The following is a 16344-nucleotide window of genomic DNA, read 5'->3' on the forward strand; positions in this document are numbered from 1 at the left end:
ATCCAATGCATGGCCCAAGGGCAGCATGCGGCCCTCGAGGCCTTTTTTAGTGGCCCTCGGCAACATTTGACATGCCCCACTCCCGTCTTCACACTGCCTTCCCAAAGCTGGGTAGTGCTTTCCTCACTTTCAGAAGGATGTGGGAGGGCTCTTGGACCCTGCCAGAGTCTCACATCTCCTTTCCAAAGCCCTGTAACTCACTTATCCAGCTTTGGGAAAGCAGCATGAGAGCTAGGGTGGACGGGTGCCAAATTTGGGTCTCACTCCCTGCCCCCCATGCAAAAAGGCAGTGTGTAACCCATGGGTTCCTTGTCAAAATACTCTTGCAGTCCAGTTGGTATGAAAAATCGGACCACTCTAAGATAGACTATGGTAAATTGTTGTTTCTTCCTCTTTCAGTATATGCTTCTGATGGTGATGAGAAGGAAGCTCAGGGCGGTAGTCCTACTGAATATACTTGTCCAAAGAGTGTGACCTTTTCTGTATGATGTTAAACATCAAGCACTCTTGAAATGAGGCCCTGAATAACAAACGTTGCTTTGCTTTCCCATTTTGCTTCTCTTGAGTTTCATCATTAAGTCTGCTGAATTATGTTGTTGAATTCAAACCTTCCTTCTCCACCCGGTTGCTTCTGTGCTCACTCAACAGTGTTCGCTCACAAGAAGCTCCCTGTTTGCCTCAAAGCAAGATGCATTTCTGTATGCATTCTTGGGTGCGACAAAAGTTCTTCCATTCATTTAAGAAATCCCATTGTGGTGGAGCTCATCCAATGCACCTGTATCTATGGAGGCAGCCTATGAAATACATTGAGGCCACCATAATAGAGCTGCTGTTGAATTGAAAATAGACCTCCCATTTTGGAATTCAGTGTAGACTTCTAAAATTTAAATGTTCTGACGAATGTATGCTAGAAACACTACAAATAACTTCCTGTATCTCTTGAACCATCCAAAGGAACAAGATAAAACCAGCATTTATCTTTCTGATAAAGTTACCCTAAATAAACAGAGTCCTTTTTTAGGCCTCATTAGGACTTGAAGCAAAGTTAAAGACATGCTTTGAAAGTCACCTTCAGCATAATAAGGCTTCCTTTTTTTAATATGCATTTTGAACCCCCAATATAGTTGATGTGCCTCCAATTATTACATTATTGGCAACCTGTAAAAAATCATCCATCTTAAATCACTAGATCAGCAGATAGATGGATTTACCGGAGTATTTTAGTGGCACTGTTTAAGTATAATTGTTTCATAATCTACACAAAAGAAACAGAGGTTAAATGAATATTTGGAGCATGTTGAAAGACACATGCAAAAGAAGGAAAAACATCTACAAGGCCTGCTGAGAAAACTGTAACAGCATAATTGTAGAAAATAGGAGGGAGGGAGCAAAGGAAGGAAGAAGGGGGCAAATACATATTAGAACAGAGATACAGAACAATCATGTGTTTGTTGTAATCTGATAATGGAATGGGCAGAATGATCTATGAAAGATAAAGCAGGAGACGCAATGCCTTTTAATTGAAATTTTTTATTTTGTTTTGTTAAAGTTTAACATATCCTGTTTATCAAACATTCATTGTTAACATAAATGGCCTCCCCTTCAGTATTTGTACAGATTATTCTAGCAGTTCTGTTCATTTAGCTCAGAGTATCGCCTGCTTTCTTCCTTCGCGTCCCTTTTGAAGGGAATATAGGAAAAATCTTTGTAGCTGAAAGTGCACAAGCATTTTGAGCTTCACAGGCATATTTGTCTTGTCTATGAGAAGAGGTGAAAGAGGCAACAGGGCAGGGGCAGGCAAAGAAGAAAAGAAATAGGAATATCCACTAAAGATAAAAGATACGTGAATCTATAAAGTCCGACATATGCTAGCCCTATGAAAGCATATTAAGTTATTGGCTCCTTTTGCTGAATGTAATGGACGGAAACAGTGTTTTTCCCCACTTCCTAGCATACTGCCTCTCATTGGTTTTCACATCTTCCCAGTGGGAATAGATAATGCTATGTTACATCTTCTAAAGTACACAGGAGTGTTAATTAGTGTAAAGTGGTTGTGTAGTATTGTCAGTTTCAATATATTAACCATATCGGAGATCTGAAGTACTGAACTTTCTTGTTTATATGCATAATTACTTAGGTATCCATTTAATTGAGGTTTTTTTGGCACTGGCTGCCAATTAGCATCCAGGCCTAATTCAGAGCACCGGTTTTGACCTATAAAGCCTTAAGCAGTTCAGGGCCGCAATACCTCAAGGACAGCCCCTCCTCATATTGCCTGCCCTGGGCCCTGCGCTCATCATCTGAGGCCCTTCTTCATGTGCCCACTCCACAAGAGGTCTGGAGCATGGCAGCATGAAAACGGGCCATTTCTGTGATGATTCACTGTTTGTGGAATGCTGTCTCCAAGGAGGTTTTCCTGGTGTTCTCATTACATATCTTTCTTTGTGAAAACAAAATTATATGAAATAAAATCCCACCACACTGAATAGAAATGATCAGCATGAGAGGAGGTGTAATTTATGTGTCATTTTTTCTTTCAATAACTAAATTCAAAATAGAACTTGGTTCAAGTGGTTAGTGCATCTTTCTAAATGAAGAATAGGAGAGATCTATGAGACTAAGGGTTTTGAGCCAATGATGGTTGAACCCTATTGAGCTAGTCCTCTTTGCCCGGGACATTTTATTCATGCTTAGAACATGGTGAAAGAGAGCTGGATGGGCATATTGGAAATGTGCATATATCTCCCAGTGCTTATTATTTATTTGCTTGTTTTATGCATTTGTACTTCCCTTCATCGATAGGAAGAGCTGTAGCTCAATGGTAGAACATCTGCTTTGCATGCAGACGGTCCCAGGTTCAGTCCTCGTCATCTCCAGCTGTATAATTTTTATTGAATGAATGAATGAATATGCCTGATGGTCTCTTGTTCTGCCTGTATATGTACCTCTGTGTGTATGTACACATAGAACTAAGGTGGGAAACACTTCCCTATCTTAATACTCTTTGTAGAGATGCTACACCAATGTTGCGAGTGTACACTTTTGAACCGCCCTTGGGATGCAATTAGAAAAGAAGCCAGATAATATCATGTTAAACCACTTTGTAGTAATATTAGACAATGCCACTTTTATAAAAGAATATTTGCAGAAATAGTATCTTGGGGAGAAGATTGTTTCTAAAAATTAAAGTGGAAACTCTAGATGGTATAGAGAGTTGGAAGACTGAAGATGTGAAGTCAATGTGCATACTAATTATTATGAAATATCTAATTTACTTGGGAAAATGAGCCATATTCCTTTTGTGCCTTGCTTAAACATTTGCTTTTCTCCTTTTAATTGTGTTATTTTAACATGTGCTTCAACAGAAAGGTGAGGAGTAGAAAAAATTATGAAACGGGGAATTAAAGTACTGTAATGAGCAACTGATCTCTCCATCGTTGATAAAGATACTTTGGCTGCAGTTCCCAGTCCACTTACTTGAGAATAGTTCCATTTAGTCAGCAAAATAATAGAAGCCACGATATGGAAGGAGGAAACAGCAGAGATATTCAGACTAAAGCGAAAGTTAGAATAAGAGAGAAGCAGAGATAATGGATTAAAAAAAGGAGAAAGAACACTGAAGATAAAATAAGTAGTAGAAGCAATCTAGGTCAGCAAAGAAAGATGAAATAAATGGTATAATCCACCAGAAACTTGTGCAAGCCCTAAGTAAATTGTGCTCGACCATTTTAGAAAGAAAATAACCTTAAAAGAAATGACAAAGTAGTTGATTGAACTGAATGGGTGGGAAATATTATCACATGGTTTTAATGCAAGGGGGAAGTATATTAAGGTTGCATACGTATACACACTCTGGAATTAACTTGTGAGCATAGGTGCATGAGGCACAGTGTGAGGGTTCAGGTTTTTGGAGCCTGGTGTGTTTACTCAGATGGTGTGAACATTGTGCCTTGATGACTCAAAATAGGTGTAGTTGTTGGTTGGTTAATTAATTTACCGCTTAATGCCAAAATAGTCTTTTAAGTGATTTACAAAATATTTTTTAAAAATTACACATTATAAAATACACCATAAAACAATCCCATTAAAACATTAAAACCTTTAATCATTAAAGTTGGTGGTTAAAATATGCAATAAAATAATCCTCAGGTACACTGTGTCATGTATTTTCTCTAGGGTCCTCAGGTCTCTTGATTTAATTATCTCTTTAGCTTGTTTAGCAACATGAAGTTGTTTCTGGTTATGGCCACATTGTTGCTGATGTTCCTCTTTGTTTATAAAAATAACTAATGATTATGGATGTGATTTCCTTCTACAATCCCAGGTGAGCTCTTGTTTAGGGGAGACTAAGCATCTCACCAGAAAAGGATGGCTTCTCAGGACAAGAGGGAAAGCAAATGGCTGATAATTCCAAGAGAGGTTAATCCAATAGCAGAGAAATGGATCAAAGAATATGGAAGGCGGTGTGACAAAGCTGGGAAATGAATAAATGGGTTAACCTTGAATTAGACTACCTGTGACCTGACAGTTCAGTGCTCAGGTGCACTGAGTCCTATGCTAGCACAGTGAAAATGATCAGTGTGCAGGGAAAATGTTGATTATGAAAATACATTGCATGGAGACAGACTTTAAATTATGGGAGTATGAAAATCAGTTTGTGTGTGCAGGCACACATTTGCGAGTGTGTGTGTGTGTGTGTGAGAGAGAGAGAGAGAGAGAGAGAGTTTGTGTGTGTGATCGCATCATCTTGCTATTTTTTTCTTGATTTTAAAACATTCTTCTCTTTTTTCTTGAACAGACCTCTGGAAATTTACATTTGTTCATGACACAGCTGTGCAGGCTCTGATTCCTTTAAATCTGTGTGCTGCAACTCAGTAATTCCCAACCCCTCTCCCTCCCCTAAAAAAAAAAACAAAACTAAAATAAACTTTGCAAGCTTCTGGCACACCCTTGATCTACTTTTTGTAAATTACAATTAATTATATTACTGTACATACACCTGAGCAATACAGGCCATTATTTATTAGTTTACTGTTGCTACTGCATAGTCAGAATGCACTGGTTTAAACAGAATTGGGGAAGTTAATTATCACAAGCTTTAGTTTGCTCTAATAATAAGTAACCAGTTATGGAGAGAAACTGAACATAGGTGTAATATTTTATTAAGTGGTAGGAATTTGGGCATGTAGTTGAATTTGCATTGCAGAATTTCGAGGGACTGCCCTAATCTGTTTCCCGGGTTGTTCCAACCAGTTCAAGAGCAGTAAAACAAGGTTATGTAATTGACATGTGATGTAGCCTAAAATAGTGAGTGCAAACATAGGCTGCTGTTGCTGGGCAGTTGGCAACTGCTTTGAAAAAAAACCCTGTTCACTGTATAAGAGAGAACATTTTAAAATCAAAACGTATAGCTCAGTTTTAAAAATCTCACAAAATGGAAAAGTTTGTGGACCCCCCCCCCCCTCCCCCAGTAAAATACAGTGAGGTTTTTTTAAAAGCTTGAAACAACTGATGTTGTCAATTGTGCTTTGTTTTAAAAATGATGAGTATTAATATTGAAAGAGAGAAATGGCATGATGCCTGTGTGCCTATCTGTCTATGTTTTAAAACATATCACTTGCTGAGGGTGGGCTTGCGTTGTACCTAATACTGTTAAAGTGAAATATTATTTAGCAGTCATGTTTCACCACTTAGGAGATTGCAGGCATGCAGTGATATAACAGCACTGATTTAAGTAAGTGAGGTATTGACTTGAAAGCTGCTAGGAAAAGTTGTATTTCACATGCAACTGGGTGAGTCGAAAGGAAAGCCTGCTGCTGAATTATATGATTTTTGTTCTGCAGCAGTAAAGACTGCTTCACTGAGCTTAAGGCAGAGAGGGGCAGATCCCTCCACTACAGAGAAAGGCCTGTTTGAGAGCTAGATTTCCAAGAGATGCGTCCTCCCTGCCCCCAGTCGCCTTTTCCTCATTGATTTTCCACAGCATATTTTCATTCCATTCCACTGGGCAAATAATTAAAACAGCCAGTTTCAGAAGTGAAACGAGACCCAAAATAAGTATGTGAAGTTAATGTAGCCAAGGGGCTGTTAATAATGTTTATTTATGAGCATGAAGCAAGCTTATGAATGTGAAGAAAGAATCTGGCCTTGGTTCCATCCCTCTGTAAGTTAGGAAGAACAATCTGTGGAACTGAGTTTTCTTAAAGCCCAAATGAAAAATCACACAGGTATGCATGGCATCATTTCATTACATTGGTATCATCAGAATAAAACCCCTTTTTTAAAGTTCAACACCCATTTTAGGGATGTACTAGGACCTAGGTAATATATTCCCAAAGTCCAAATTACTTAATTAGCACAATATGCAGAAACATTAACCCAGCTCTGAAAACTCTACATTCTGTAGCCATTTTGTCAAGCCACATCGCGGCTATTAACACATACCAAAAGCAATTCATTCAGCATAAGGAGCAGTGGATTTTATATCCTGATTATCGGCTGTTGTGTGACTGCCTGTGTTGTGGTTGTCATTCACTCGGTCCACTCAAGGGTGATGTGGATTTTGCTGCAAGGGATGGGAAGGCAGGGAAATTAGGCTGCTATGCTTCGTATTTGATTTATTGCAACATGAAAGGCTACTTCCCAACAGCCTTGTTTCAAAGTTTCTCATGGGCCTGTTGGAAGGTTAGATTTGATTACTTTGTGTCGTTAAAATGAACATATCATAAAAAGTGCATGGGTAGATGGCATGTTGCATTTTAACAGTTCAAATAAATTCAGTTTTTTGAAAATTGCCCCCTAAAACATACAAGTGTGGGGGGAAACACAGTACAAACCAAACCTGACTGTTTCTTTTAAGCAAGAGCAGAGTTCTTAATTGCTCATCTGAGAAAACCTGGTCCGTAAATTTTGAATAACGTACCTGACCAGCTTTGTGGTTCTGGTGCAAAGAAAGGGTCCTCTTTGGCTGATGTGAACATAAGAACATTCAATCTGGATCAGACCAAAAGTCCTTTCTAGTTCAGTATCCTATTCTTGCAGTGGCCAACCAGGTGCTTAGGGGAAGCCCCCAAACCAAATATAAACACAACAGCCCCCTCCTGCTTTTTCCCAGTAACTCCTTTGGTAACTTCTTTCCTTGGTAGGCATAGTACATTCAGAGGGTTGTACGCCATGTGTCCCTTGCACCAATGGATGGGCACCTTTGTGCAAGTGACTATGGATCCAGCACAGACTGCTGTTTGAGGGTGGGGGGTGTATTGCTGGTGCCTCTGCATCACCTGCTTCTGCATCACTTCCCATACTGTTGTGGTGGAGGATCCCCAAACCCTACAGTGTTTTCCTTCAGGGAAGGAAAAATCAGAAACTCATACCTGCATTCCTCTAGCTGGAGCATACCACATGTTGAGTTCCAACCCAGGGCATGCAATATGGCTGAATTTTGTAAACTGGGCTTTTACCTTTTGCAGGTGGGACTTGATTAGCAACAACACAACTATTTATTTATTTTGCAATATTAGGGTGATTCCATTAGCCTCAATTTCTTCTGTAGTGAATGATTACTGTGCTTATTTTGATCACCTTTGGTAAAACTCCAAAAGACTTTGGTCAGCATGAATGTGACTCTTCTCACACGCATGCACAACACACACAGGCACACTCCCTAGTCTTCAGCTGATCCATTTAGATCAGCTGAAGAGGACACATAAAACACACAGGGGACAGACAGACAGACACACTCTCACACTCACGGATCAGCACTTCCTTTTTGCTTATCAGATCACTCATCTGATGAGTGAGGGCACTGGCACTGGACTAAGCAGAGAAACTGAAACCTCTGTGCCTGACCCAGCACCACGATGAGGATAAAAAATGCACCACCTCTGCTGCTGGCGCTCTGTATTTTCCTCCTCAGTGGTAGTGCCGCCACCAGAAAATTAGATCAGGGACTGCCAGACCACCAGGGAAAGCTTTCTAAACTAGATCAAGCCTGCAAGCCAGCAGTTCACCACCCCTGATTTAAGCTTTAATTGAACTCTCACTAGCCAAGCTTTTCGCATGTCTTTTGCCATTTTGACCCCATTTTGTACAGTTTGCCCTCTGTATCCTTGTGTTTATAAACCTGTTAACTCAGAATAATGCTTTTTTGCATTTGATAAAGTGAATTCTAGTCCATGAAAGCTGGAACTCTGGACTATATATAATGTGTATTAGCCTTTATGGCACTACAAAGGTCTCTGTTGTTTTTGCTACCTCTTTGGAAGTTTTTGCTAAAGAAGTAACTTTCCTGATTTTATGCTCTTCATTTATGAATTCTATTCTGCTCTCTTGGGTATCGTGCTGGAGGGCTCTTTTCTTTTAAAAATTGTTTTATGATTTAATGTGGTGTGCTGCATCAGGTGCTCTGGAGGGTTTGTGTTTAAAAAGACAGTTGAATGCAGTAGAATATAACTTTTTTTCTTTTCCTCTTTTTGCTAATGCAGGGCAACACAATTATTTATGTGCTGGACGGAATGACTGTATAATTGATAAGATTCGAAGAAAAAACTGTCCAGCTTGCCGATTACAGAAATGTCTTCAAGCTGGAATGAATTTGGGAGGTAAGCATATATCACTACTAGATACTCACTGAGAAAACATGTTTTAAACATGTCTATTCTTAAACTGGTATCAGCTGGATGGTCTCAGAAGTTTTATCCTGAATTACTCAACTAAGAAAGAAGTATTATACAAAAGCTACTAAAACCCTATTGTCATTCTAGGTTTTTTCCTTTTTTTGAAATATGTATTTTATAGCTCAGAATAAGGAAGGTGGGTGTTAGATGATGACAGTAATTTTAGTGGAGTTTCACACAGCTAAGAAGATTAAAGCATCAGGAGTTGTGCGGGTTTTTTTGGTGGTGCTGTGGGAACGTTCCAAAAGAATATCAAAATAGAATTAACTGAAAGAAAGTTCAAGCTATGTGTTATCTGCCAGATTTCCTGCTAATTTCCAGCCTAGTAATATATATATTTATATTAAAAATGGGCAGAGTGATCCAAGAGGGTGGGGAGAGCAAGAACCAAAGGCAGACAGACCACATCTTCCTAGGCTTTTGCCGGGCTTGTGCTGGCAGGTTGGAAGATGGTAGTGATGATGGTGGGTGTCCCCCCCCCCCTTTTCCCCTTCCAGTTCCTTTTCTTTTTGTTATTTTAAAAGCAGTTTTGTCTCTCATTGATACCAATGGGAGAGAAGCAAACTGCATGTGTAGCATAGTTGGTTTTCCTGTTGTTGGGTATGTCAGAAGGAGAGGACTGCGGGATCTTTGCTCTCCAGCCTCCTTCCCACACACCCTCAACGTGCCTATGGAAATCCTTCTCTTTTCCCTTTCTGACATCCGAGTCAGAGATGAACCAACTTTAGGTATTCCCACAGCCACAGAAAGGGGGCATCAGATGTCAAGACTCTGTCTCTGAAGGTGAACCTCTCTGTCCGTCCTCTGAGAGGAGGTGCTGACGGATTCTATGTACCCTATATTCATTATTAAATTGAGTAATTGCTTTTAGCAGTATAATTTCATACCTGCGCTATCAAGATATAAAAGTCCATTTCTAGCCAGGCCTCTCATAAATGTAAGGTGTCAAGTTGAGCTGGGCCAAAGTATCACCAAAATATTTTCGTGTGTGAGGTGAAGAGGGTTGTTCGGTAGAAAAGGTGTTCTGCGTACCTTTGTTATTTTTGTGGGTGTTTAGCCACTCAGTCGTTTTTACCTGCCTTCTGTGTATCTCTGAGCAGGGGGAAGTAAAAGGACAGCTGTCGTCCAACGTATGTCCAACATATTCTAATATATTTCTAATTATAACTGATTTCATAAATCACCTCATTTGTAGGGACCTCAAGCAGAAGGAAGCATGTCCCCAAATCGCCTAAGCAACATCTCTTTTTGGTTGCACTGCAACCTTGCAACACAGCAAGGGAACAAAGGAGCAGGTCCTTGTGCTACCGCAGCAATGCAGTTGTGTACTTCCTTCCTCTTGCCCCTTGCAAAGATCAAAGCTCACCCAATATGAAGAGCTTTCTCCCTTTACAATGTGTCTGAAAGGGGGGCGACTTCTCAGCCAGCAAATCTTTGTTTTGACTCCACTGCAGAAACTGTAGTGAATGGAGGCTTAAGATGATGTAATCAGTTTGGAAACAGCATTTCACGGACAGAATGCCCTCTTTCCTTGAATATTAGAAGCAAATGACATGTAAAATCATCATCAGCATTATCATTAACCTGCATTTGCAACAAAACATATTTATGCTAAATGTATTCCCGTGGTGGGAAGCTGTAGCTGGCTAAAAGAAGAATGATGGTCGAGGGTAGAAGCAGGGGGGGGGGACTTACAGAAATTGCCATTCAGTTGCACAGGAAGGAAGGAAACTAAAGACTCCAGGCAGGAATTGGGAGGGGAGGGTGAAATTCAGATGAAGAGCAGGGAATGGCTCTTGGGAGTAGCAAAGTTCAGCCAGAGGGAACAGTTGGGTGTGGAAGCAACCGGGGGTGGGGGTGGGGAGCTGGAAGGAGGATTGGCCAGTCTTAATTCTAGTAAAGACTAAGTTGTTTCAACAAAGTTAGCAGGAGGGTCCGATGAAGGTGCTTACTTTAGCTACGGGATAGTGCCAGAGAAATTAAGGAGGGATGAAGGATGATGCAGAAAGATGGTTCTTTAATATTATAATGTTTGCTAAACCTGGAATATGGTTTTAAAGAACAAAATATTTCAATTGCTCACATAAATAGCTCATTTCTAAATTTTATTGATGAAGTGTATCTTGTTCCTAAAGTAATCCAGAAAATAACTTAGTCTACATCCGGCATTTAATTCTTTTAATTAGCTCAAATGAACTGTGAATCTGGTGAATCAATCTAACTGATTCACTATTTTGGTCAGTATGGTTAGAGTATGATAACTTTTCTAGATTTAGCAAGAAATTTGTGTGCTATTATCTAAACTTAAGATAATGTTTAGTTTCCATGGAATAAGCTGGGATCAGTGAGGAGAAGAAGAAAAAGACCTGTAGCCTGGTATGTACTTAAAGAGTGTGTTATGTGAACTTTAGTGCAAATTGCATCAGATTTCATTTGAGCACTATTTTTAAAAGAAAATATTTGATTGACTTCAGATAAGATCAGCAGGGTATTCTATGTTTTTGTAGAATTTTGCTCAGTTGTTTGTTCTTTTAATGTGAGATTTATATTGCTAAAGTATAGGGAACCTGTGTAAGGTTTTCTGGATGGGAAGAGCATTACTGGATTTCAAGTTGGAATCAGTAAGATATCTCCTCAAAAAACAATGACCTCTAATTTACCTACTTATCTTCCATATTGTCTTTTAAGGTGTGTTTACTCTGGCCTATAATGTAATCTAAGAGGTTCTGTAGCCCAGAGCCAGACCACCTATGGCCATGAGCTTGTCGGTTTTCATAAATTAAGCAGCACCTGGCTACTCTTAGAAGAAAGAGCTGCAAGTAAATCCAAGTTGCTAACAGCAGTTGAGTTGGTGATTTATTATAAGGTGTTATCTTGATATATTCTTTCCTCTAAGTTACTGCTTGACATCCATACCTGCAATTGTTCCTCAACTGTGTTTTTGGCTTTTTGGGCTAAGCATGGCCCGGTCATCCTCAACCCATCCTATTTAGGACACTCGAGACTTAAATTGTTCCATTCAGGAAATAGAAGCCCACTTATCTTGTCACATGTATGTCCTAGATAATTGGATAAATTATTTGATTTGGCGTCTATAGTGTCAATCAGAATTTGGTCGGGCAGTTTCTGTCACACAAACCACCACAATGTCTTCCAATTAGTTCTTGCAATGTGTTCCAATTCCTTGGTGTAATATACATTATCCACCGGGCATCCCAGCTTGCAATGTACAAGGCTGTTTGTGTAGACCCATTTGACTCTGAGTTCAGATCTGAATCAACCTTGGTTACCCTAATGGACAACCTTTATTGAGGTCCCATCAGCATTATACATTTAAAGCAGTATCAAATTTTTAAATAGTTTTTAAGGGGGCTGAGTTTTCTTAGGCCCTGTTTCCTTCATAGAGCTGCAATTTCCAGGGTGCTTTAACAGACAATACCTCTTTTCAGGAAAGTCTAGAAATAGTAGCTTGGGGGCAGGGGGGAAATAGTGGTTCCTATGCCCAGTCAGTTGGTCAGTTACCTGCTCTGGACAGGATGCACTCTCTCTGAAGGAACAGGTACACAGTATTGAGGTGCTTCTAGATGCATCTCTGTTGCCTGATGCATAGGTTGCCTCAGTGGTCAGGAGTGCCTTTTATCAGCTTTGATTGCTAAGATAGCTACGACTGGTTTTGGTAAGATAGCTGTGACTTGGTCCAGGCATTGGTAACGTCAGTACTGGATTACTGTAGCATGTGAGGCTTCCCTTGGAAATAGTCTGGAAGCTGCAGGTAATGCCATTTTTCAGGGTTTTGCTCCTAGCATTTAAGGCCCTGCACAGCTTTGGACCAGGCCACCTGAGGAACCACCTTCCATCATCTACCCCTCCTGGCAATAGTATTCTTCTGATGGGACCTTGTTAAGAGGGGTAGCTGGCAACAAACAAACAAAAATAGGCTTTTAGTGCTGCAGCTCCAGCTCTCTGAAATCAGATTCCTATCGAAACTAGACAAGCAGCTAGCATTCTTGCTTCTGGGTGGCATCTGAAAACCTTTATTTTGAATATTCTTTCCTGATTTGTAAGTCAGCCATTTTATAGTGAACATTGAATTTGATATTTTAAGACTTGATTTTACACTGCTGTGTATATATTTAGTTCTTCTATACATTCTGATATTTTTATTGTAAATGGCCGGGAAGCCATTTATAAATTTAATAATAATAATAATAATAATAATAATAATAATAATAATAAATATTCTGTCTGTGAAAGGCAGAACAACAGAATCAAAAAATGTATGTATGTGTGGGTGTGTGGACGCATGAGGTTTTGCTAGCAAGGGTACAGAAGGACACAATATATATAAGTAAGCAATTTACATTTATGGATCTCTTCTTTCTCATATGGTTTGCTGGAGTTCTGGTTTCAACACATCTGAGTAAGCAGTGCAGGATCTTTCTGAGTGGAAGTACATGTCTATGTTGGTTATATATTATGATCTCTTTCCACACTTATTTTTCTTTTGTTGATTACATCCCACTCTGAGTAATCTATAGAAAAGAATGTGAGATTATCCTAAATAGATAAACTCTAATTTTCTTACCCATTACTTCCTTATATATTTTCTTCCTGATAAATTTAGGAATGTGTTGAGAGTCAGACCTCCCTAACTGTGCATCTTAAAGCTAAGAAACTGACACTTGCATAGCCAGGCATCTCTTTGGAGCTATTTCTTAACAAGCATCTTTTAAGATGTTGACTGGGGAAAGTACCGTATTTTTCGCCCTATAGGACGCACCGTCCCATAAGGCGCACCTAGTTTTTGGGGAGGCAAATAAAGGGGGGGGTATTTTTTCCCCCAAGCGCGGGGCTAGGGCGGGGGAAGCCCGAGCTTCCTTGCGGAGAGCCGCGCAAAGTCTGGGTGCGCTGAGCTCAGCGTGCCCAGCCTTCGGCATGCAGGCAACTCTCCACAAGCCGCGGGAGCCTGGTGCGGGCTTCCACGACTTGCGGCGATCTGCGCGGAGCCTGGAGAGCGAGAGGGGTCAGTGCGCACTGACCCCTCTTGCTCTCCAGGCTTCAGAGAAAGCCTGCATTTGCCCCATAGGACACACACACATTTCCCCTTCATTTTTGGAAGGGACAAAGTGCATCCTATGGGGCAAAAAATACGGTAATGTGGGAGCCAACATCTGCCCTGAATGAGCATATAGTCTCTATTTCTGAAGAAGCCCATCATTGGGACTAGATGTTCTGCTCAATATGTATTACTTTGGTCTTCCTTCCATACGTTAAGATCATGCTAAGACATCCTGCTCAGAGTGCCATTCTCATCATATGCAAAGCTCATTGTCTCAAGGAGTAAGATTCTCTCCATAGGATAGCTCACCAATCTCCCCCTCTGCTATGCACTTGTTTGATAAGCATTTGGATACATTAACTATTCTTATTTGTTGTAGCATTTTTGGCACTTCTCATTAATCTCCAGGCATTTCAGAGATCTGTCCCTTCAAATTGTTTAGAACACTATGTGTGGTGAAGCCTTATAAGATCAGTGGGCACCTTCCTCTCTATTCATTCAAGGGACCCCTGACCATTAGGTCCAGTTGTGACCGACTCTGGGGTTGCGGCGCTCATCTCGCTTTATTGGCTGAGGGAGCCGGCGTACAGCTTCCAGGTCATGTGGCCAGCATGACTAAGCCGCTTGTGGCGAACAAGAGCAGTGCACGGAAACACTGTTTACCTTCCCACCAGACTGGTACCTATTTATCTACTTGCACTTGACTTGCTTTCAAACTGCTAGGTTGGCAGGAGCAGGGACCAAGCAATGGGAGCTCACCCCATCGCGGGGATTTGAACAGCCAACCTTTTGATCGGCAAGTCCTAGGCTCTGTGGTTTAACCCACAGCGCCACATTAGGTTGTGGCTAATGTCTTCACTTCTCTGTCTTGAGCACCCTTTCATGAGAAAACCAATAGGATAGGGCAGAAACATAGCCTTGTGACCCAGTGGTGTTCCTTTAGTCCAAACATTCTTCCAGTGTCAAGTCAATAAACATTCATCTGACCTTCACGGTATTTTGGTCCACATTCTAATGTGCGTGTTTTCCCCACGATACTTTTTTTGTCACATTGTGCACATTTTGCTTCTTGTTTCTTCAGCATCTCCAGAAGTCATTCTTCACGATGCCCAACTCCAAAGTTCTTGTCCTTGCTATTTCTTAACTTCACTAATGCAGCCTTCACTTTCCCTTCCAAGTTTCCACGTCATCATATTGACTGCATCCAAAATGATTCTGCAGAAATGAATAATCCAGTCTGCTTCAGTGACAGATGCAAGCCTAATTTTAAAAAGAGGCATAATATACACAGAGCGACATTATCAGTTTTTTGCTGCCTTTCTTCCAGTAAAATCTCAGTTAAGGTAAATGGAGATAGAAGGTTGGCAATTTTAGTACAATGGAAGCCCTGCAGACACAACAATTTCTGTTGGATACCAGCACTTCCTTTCTGGAAGAGAAGCCATATGATGACTCCTGAATTTGGCATCTGCACTGCATTAGTGCTGTTTCCTTTTCAGAATTCTACTTTCATGTTGTTTTTTTTAAGGTGGGTGGAATCTAGAGTTCTTTGTATACCCATAATAAGGTCCCTCAATAACCCTATTCAGGCAACCCGACTCACAAGTTGAATCAATGCGTGGGGCCATGCCGATTAGACTAACCCTCGATTTGTCTTGCTCTGAATCTCTCTACTCCATGGCATCTGCACAAATGTATTCAGAAAGAAGAAACTTCACAAATACAGCTGTATACACTTAGAACTCTCATGCAAGCTGGAGCCTTCTTTGAAATCAGGGTTCCGGGTTCAGTAGAAGCCTTCACATGTACAAATGTGCACATTAAGCAGGGTAAAGGTTTCGTCTCTGCAGACAGTCATGGAGCGCATGCAGACACCTGGGGAAAATCCTAAACTGGAGCACCCAGCATCAGGGGAGGACTAGCTAGTGTGGCCTGGGCAAGCATGAGTTGGGTGGCCTGAACAGGACTAATGTCTCCTAGCAAAGCAGTAGTTGTGCATTTGAAAAACAGACAGTTCTTCAAGACATTCCTGTTGAAATATTCTCAGAGTTGAGTAGTAATTTCATGCTCTTTATTTCAGCTCATAGGAACAGTGATTGAATCCCCTCCCCCCCCCAAAAAAACCCCTCAGGCTTTATATACATTCTTTACACAATGAGTACCTGATTGGTTGATTATGTTTCCCTTCTGGCACCTGATTGGGCTGCTGCTGTAGGCCAATCAGTTGTTGCATCCTAGTATCCTACTGGCCTAATAGGCTGATTAACTTCATCCTGTGGTCTGATTGGGCTGCTCCTGCAGACCAATCAGGTTGTTGCATTCTAGGCTCCTACCTGCCTACTGTTCTAGGATCCAAGCTTAGTACATAACACCCGTGTATTGGGATACATCATGATCTGTGTATCTGAAAAACAAGTATGTGTCAGGAAGATCCTGTATATTGGGGCACATCTGGAACTTCCAAACTCAGTATGTATATAACCAAGGCAGTGTAACAAAATACCTTAGTCTAAAGTGCTAGAGAAAAGAATTTTACTGATTTAAGCATCTCAAAAGTCTGGGCACATCCGGACGCATTTAGAAATGTGGAGAAGGGTATTTCTAGAGTCT

The 16344-nt window shown here is 40.7% G+C and overlaps 1 protein-coding gene across 9 annotated transcripts in view; it reads left to right on the forward strand.

The window, feature by feature from the left end:
- The window catches only part of NR3C2 (nuclear receptor subfamily 3 group C member 2), a 137413-nt gene that overhangs the window by 95009 nt on the left and 26060 nt on the right, over nt 1-16344 (forward strand). For all 9 annotated transcript variants that reach the window (XM_081875259.1, XM_081875254.1, XM_081875252.1 and 6 more), the window contains one exon: nt 8484-8600. In XM_081875259.1, the coding sequence (XP_081731385.1) occupies nt 8484-8600 (117 nt within the window). The remainder of the gene's footprint in view (nt 1-8483; nt 8601-16344) is intronic.

This window comes from Podarcis erhardii (assembly GCF_964252035.2).
Source record: "Podarcis erhardii genome assembly, chromosome: 9".
Taxonomy (NCBI): Eukaryota; Metazoa; Chordata; class Lepidosauria; order Squamata; family Lacertidae; genus Podarcis; species Podarcis erhardii.